The 6,469-nt window shown below is 41.4% G+C and overlaps 1 protein-coding gene across 1 annotated transcript in view; it reads right to left on the reverse strand.

The window, feature by feature from the left end:
- The window catches only part of LOC115823756 (C-type lectin domain family 4 member E-like), a 27,583-nt gene extending 21,348 nt beyond the window's left edge, over positions 1-6,235 (reverse strand). Inside the window, exons 1-3 of the mRNA XM_030787785.1 lie at positions 6,127-6,235; positions 4,518-4,660; positions 4,163-4,275 (exon numbers count right to left, since the gene is read on the reverse strand). Of these exons, the coding sequence (XP_030643645.1) occupies positions 4,163-4,275; positions 4,518-4,660; positions 6,127-6,235 (365 nt within the window). The remainder of the gene's footprint in view (positions 1-4,162; positions 4,276-4,517; positions 4,661-6,126) is intronic.
- Positions 6,236-6,469: the final 234 nt, after the last annotated feature.

Here is a 6,469-nt window from a genome sequence, read left to right on the forward strand (position 1 = left end):
TTAACTAAGTCCTGCAACCTCTAAGAGATGATGGTTACCAGAGTTTAAATTTCTTACTCTGAACCTAAATTTGTCAGATGGTCTGACTGACATGACTGACATCTGATATTTTCATATGTGTCTGTCAGCTTCAATATAAGTGCAATAAAATATTACAGTAATAAAATGTTATGTTATGCCATCCTTGACGAGTGAAAAATATTCATTTTTATTTTTTTCCCCCATCAAACCCCAGACACATTATGGCCATTCTATGGTATCTGAGATCTACAGTATCACATGAACAAACATGCTCTCACTCTCCATCCTTCTTTCGTTCTCTCTCCCACTCTCTCTCTCTCTCTTCCTCCTTCTCTCCATTCTGTGAGTAATGACATGGGGCCTCAAGTTTCAGCAATACATACACAAACCATCAACTTGTTGGCCATAAAACCAACACTAAATCCAAATAAACAGGGAAAATACAGATCGCATATGGGTGAGAAAGGTGAAATAATCAGAAGTAAAAAGTTGTCTTTTCACAGATCCAAAACTGGGCACTCATATGGACACAACCTCTGTTAAGTGTCACTGACCCTACTCCAGTGTGTGTCTGACATGGTTTCATTAGACAGAGTCTGTTTTCAGAATGTTTTTCACAGTTTTCAGAGCTGTTGTGAACTGATGGGGCTTTGCTGTGCTTATGGAGCGTAGAGAGGCTGATAGGTGTGAAAATGTCAGCAGGGTGTGAATTGCTTTTCTGTATCTGTGGTGCTGCATGGACATCAGAAACACTAAGGCCTAGAGGAAACGCTCCTCATTTAATGATGATATTATTTAGAAAAATAAGAGGGAAAAAAAAGTCTAGGGAACATGTGAGTACAGCAAAATCAATCTGAATTTCTTGTGGCATATAAAATGGAAACACTAACCGAGTGACTCTATTTCGAAAATGAAAAGTTCAGCACAACCAAGCAGCGGCAGTACTGGGTAAGATCACTATATGATGAGAGACTGTGTCTTTGTATGTTTGTTTGTATCCTAGTCTTATTTTTCTTTGTGTTCTTTTGCACTGAAATGATCCAGGTTGATACTGCTCTAATAAATATTAGATCCTTAACAAGACACTGGTAACACAGCAAGGCACTGAGGACCCTCTAGGCTGAGAGGGTCTTGCTGTGGTGGAGTTTTGAAGTTGAAGACAAAGGCCAAGTTTTTTTTTTTTTTTCGAATGCTGACTCTAGTAGTGCTGGTGTCACACTAGGTGTAAAAACAGCGATTCACATTGACTATACTGCAGTTTAAGTGTCATGTGGTCATGTGACATGGCAACACACGTTTAAACCAAAGACAATTAGGCGCTTTCGCACCGAACAGTTCTAGGGTCTAATTCGATAGGAACTACCCCCTGTGGAGCTTCCCCTAGAACTACATTCGTTCTAGGGCCTTTTTTCTGTTTGCTTTCGCACCGCCAGTAGGAACGCTGAAGTGACGTAAGCCGGCCGACGGTATAGCAGCTAAGAGCTGTTGTTTACGACTAACCAGGATAGCTGCACATTTTGAAGTACAAATTTAATGACTTTTAAGACCTTTTAAATACCTCCAAAAGGAAAAAAAGAACCATTACTGCGGCAAAAGAAATCGACAAACTAGACTACAGTATACGCAATGAGTTTTATTGAATTTGAATGACTCAAATATTGATTGCACATTAGATAACCTATAACTGCCTTCTCATTAACGAAAATAAAACTGTATGGCGATAGGCCCAGTCCAATGGAGAAAATAATTTCCCAATGCATTTATGCATTTACCACCGCAGTAGCAGTGAATGACTTGATGGGCATAGTACTTTTCGGGTGCTAGCATAGCGCTTGTGACTGACCCTTGCTCGCGGCATCGTGTTTTTCTTTTTTCCCCTTTTTCCCCGCCGCAGCCCTAAAATCGTAAGCTGGATAAACACATTCTTATTTTAGGTTAAAATGCGGATCACAGCCACACAAGCACCTACCGAAGCGGAGTGTACGCTACCTCTTCAATGTACAAATATACATTGGACATTGCAAAATGGTCATTGTTGGGGGATATAAAATACCGGTAAAATAAAACATAAAAACTATGTGCCCCCTCCTACAATTCCAGACATTTTGAGACATGAATATCAAAAGCCAAATGAAATACGTTCTAAGACTTTATATTTTGCACGGATCTTTAAAAATGGCGGTTGCAATCATCGTATACCTGCGTCTGGACCAATGGCTGTACACCTACGTCACAAGGTTCCTATTGTGCTGCAAAAGTACCTACCCTGGAGTAGGGGCTAAAAAACGGCGTTCTTAGAACTAAAATCGTTCTAAGTTCCTGCGGTGCGAACACGCCAAAAAGGGGGTACTTTGTCCAACAGTTCTAAGAACTATGAAAAGTTCCTCTGGTGCGAAAATGAAAAGTTCAGCACAACCAAGCAGCGGCAGTACTGGGTAAGATCACTATATGATGAGAGACTGTGTCTTTGTATGTTTGTTTGTATCCTAGTCTTATTTTTCTTTGTGTTCTTTTGCACTGAAATGATCCAGGTTGATACTGCTCTAATAAATATTAGATCCTTAACAAGACACTGGTAACACAGCAAGGCACTGAGGACCCTCTAGGCTGAGAGGGTCTTGCTGTGGTGGAGTTTTGAAGTTGAAGACAAAGGCCAAGTTTTTTTTTTTTTTTTCAAATGCTGACTCTAGTAGTGCTGGTGTCACACTAGGTGTAAAAACAGCGATTCACATTGACTATACTGCAGTTTAAGTGTCATGTGGTCATGTGACATGGCAACACACGTTTAAACCAAAGACAATTGTCTCCACAACACTCCCTTGTGAAACACATGCAAGAGGCGCAAGACCTAATAACCTATTTGATCTCTGTGGTGGGAGTGAATATGCGGGCCTAAGACGTGTACCAGCGGGTCTAGAACTGACTGGAGCAACCTGGGGTTGTTCATTGTTGTCAATCCTTGACAGAGTGGAGTCGGTTAACTGCAAAGTAAACTAACACAAGAGACAAAACAGAGATGGATTCATCACATTAGCCTCATCAAGAAGTGAATAGAAGCCCTTGGTCAAGTATCTGGTTGGGCTAACACATTGTTTGATAACGCAGCCTGCGCCATATTCAACAACAGGCTTACAACAGGTAACTTTAAAACCACCAGAAATCACAGGGTACCTCAAGGAACAAATGGACCAATTAACGGATTTTTTTTTTTCTTTTTTTCTTTTTCTGGTTCCCCTGACAGGGCTCAACTGATAAAACACAAAACCCACACTCCCCAGACAGTCCACTGACCAAAAGCTCCACTGAGCACCAGGGACCTCACACCACGGCTGGAGAGACTGAAACCACTGGGGGTTATGGACTAATCCTTTTATTACTGAGTGAATACTATAATAGTTCTGAATCCCAGTGGCACCCTATGGGTCTACACTGACGTCAGACATCTGAATGATGTTTCAGTCTCGGGAAGAAATGGTGAAATGGCTTGGTTAATCACAGTTCACTGTAGAGGTGCCTTTTTCTCAGTAGACATGGATAAAAAAAGGACTTATGACCCCCAGAGGCCTGTGGAGGTACTGCATCATCATCTTTGGCCTTCATGGGGCACTTGTCAACTCCTTGTGGTTGACTGGCATCAAAGGGTGATATTGGAATCAAAAACAGCACTTTTATTTCATAACAGTCAATTTATCATTTAAAATGAAGCCCTCCGCTCTCTCCACCAAAAAAAAAATCACAGTTAAAATGCATTTTATATAAGCTTTCTACTTTTAAATGGAGACAAACTGTATTTTATTGAAAATCTTGTGCTCTAGTTCACCCAAGTGACCTAAATGTGAACGAATATTTTTTTCTCACAAATCCAGTTGGTTTTGGAGGTACATGGTACGTCATTCCAGTTATTTGAAGTGTCAGATTGAATAATAGCAACACAGTCCTCATTCCCCCTGTTACCACCATTATCAGGGTTCCCTCCGAACCAGAACCTGAAACAAGACAGGAGAACCCTCAAGTTAAAGTATTTCTCATGCAGAATAATGGTTGTGCATGCGTGTGTGTGTGTGTGTGTGTGTGTGTGTGTGTATGTTTTTGGGTGGAGGGGGCAGTTAATCGGCTCTTTAATGTATTTGAACTTTATTACCCTGTGGTCAGTGTTGTATCGTCCACCCACTTCCACACCCCCTCTATATCTCTGTCAGTCAGACCAATCCAGGCAGCCACTGTACTGATCTTCTTCAACCTATCAACAAACTCCTAACATGCAAAACAAAGGTGAAAAAAAGAAAAAGAAAATGATTTCGGTCAACATGGAAACATCAGCCTTTTTCCCGCATCAAAACACCAAACATGCTACTATCCATTAGATTCCATTTCACTGTAACGAACAAACAAACAAACAATTAAAAAAATCTAACTCAAATCCCAGCCTTAATCAACTGTAGCCATGGTAATATTCAATGTCTTGTATATCTCTCCGTCAAACTTCTCCCTCTCACCTGTTCCTCTTTGCTGTTTATGATGACCAGGTCTGCTCCTCTCTCTCTGCAGTCCTGTCTGCTCTCACTCCAGCTCTTCCATTCAGTAGAGAGGTAATACAGACTGGAGCTGTAATACCACCACCCCCGCTGGACGTGCTTATCTGTTTATTGAGTGGAAAAAGTGAACTCACATCACACACATGTTATACATGCACACGCATGCCCACCAGAGACCGACAGCATCCATGGTACTAACACTTTTTTCCCCCTCTTTTGACCAAAAGGTTACCGACAGTGATCCTCTGAAACTGTGGTTGGACTAGAGAAACCTGGATGTCCGGTGGGATCCGAATCGAGTCTTTGACGTCATATTTCCAGTATAAACCCTTCGGTTTTGGAGGATTCCGAGGATAATTTATGGACGCTGTCGCTTCATTTCAACATTTTTTCCTTACTTAATGTGAACACAGTTCCCTATAAGCTCCCTAACTTGAATTGAACAACACTCTGTGTAACTGTTAAACTATGGCCTCGTAGATGCGGCAGCTACAAATCTTTAAATATAAGGTAACAAACACAACATATGAGTGAGGGGAAAATTGGGATAACTGGCAAAAAAACGCGACTGACGCTTGACTTGCTTTACTGAAGCTTGTCTATCAACTTTTTGACATTTAAAAAGGACACAGCGCTTTTACTCACCGACATTAGAGAGTCCATTCTGAAACCGCTCTCTGTATTCCTGTAATGAGCTGTGACTGGTTTGTTGCTTTGTAATCAGTTTGGTGTCATTTTCACGTAAATGGTCTCTTTGCGTGGTCAAGTTGTTGTGAGCGGTTTGTAACTCTATTATCAGATTGCCGTAATCGGTTTGTAACTGCTTTCTTTCTCTAGCGTACCGAAGAGAAAGCAATATCATGGCAGCCAGCAGGAGAACACACAACACACCCAGACACACTGCAGTCAGTCTGTAGCATCTGTCACTTCCTGAAAATCAGACAAAGAGACATTTAACCTCCGAGCTGTATTTTAGCTTAAACATTTAGAGATTGAAAAGCAAGTTTCGAACCTTGGTGTTCAAAAGTGTGTTAGCTCAAAAAGCTAAACGTAAACTATAAACAAACAAACAGTACAAACGTATGCCTTCTACAGCTCTATGTGCTCTGACTCTTTGTATGACATAGATTTCCTTCCTTATGGCTGATACTATCCAGCACTTAATTGTGATACTTGGTACCCGATACTTTATGTTACTGGGGCTCTCTCACTCCCTTGTGGTCCATTGTTTTATTTTCCTTTAACTTAACTTACTTGCATGTCTATCCGGCCTGATAATGAATTTAACTATGGCACCTATGAAACAGACAGCTCCTTAATTGCTGCTGGGTTTGTATTCTGTCTGTGCTGCAGCGTGGCTTTGGATAACAGCACATGCTAAATGATTAAATGTAAATGTAATTGGGATTCATTATTCATACTACAGTCAGTGGCACTAGTACAGCCCCCCCCCTCTCTCCTTCCCTCTCTCTCCCGCTCTCTCTCTCTCTCTCTCTCTCCTGCTCTCTCTCTCTCTCTCTCTCTCTCTCTCTCTCTCTCTCTCTTTCTCTCTCATGTGCGTTGACAGTACCTGATGGCTGAGTTGCTGTGGAGTGTCTCTCAGTAGAGTTGTCCTCTGTTTCTGTGTTGTTCTCAGATGCTCTTACACCATTTACACTCTCATAAATATCCACCATCATCTCCACTCTCTCTCCTGTGTCCTGCTCAGCTGTGTCTGTGCTGTGCACACCTTCATAAGGACTTGCACACATCTTCTGCAATACTTTAACACTCCATTAACAATGGAGTACCAACCTATTGTTTTCTTTTGACCTTGTGTCGGTGTCTTATAAATTTGGCTGTACAGGAAGACTGATAAGCATCAGTGTGAACGAGCTGTGGGTAAACTGTTAGACTGTTAGATGTTATCACCA

Source organism: Chanos chanos, chromosome 11 (assembly GCF_902362185.1).
Source record: "Chanos chanos chromosome 11, fChaCha1.1, whole genome shotgun sequence".
NCBI classification, from domain to species: Eukaryota; Metazoa; Chordata; class Actinopteri; order Gonorynchiformes; family Chanidae; genus Chanos; species Chanos chanos.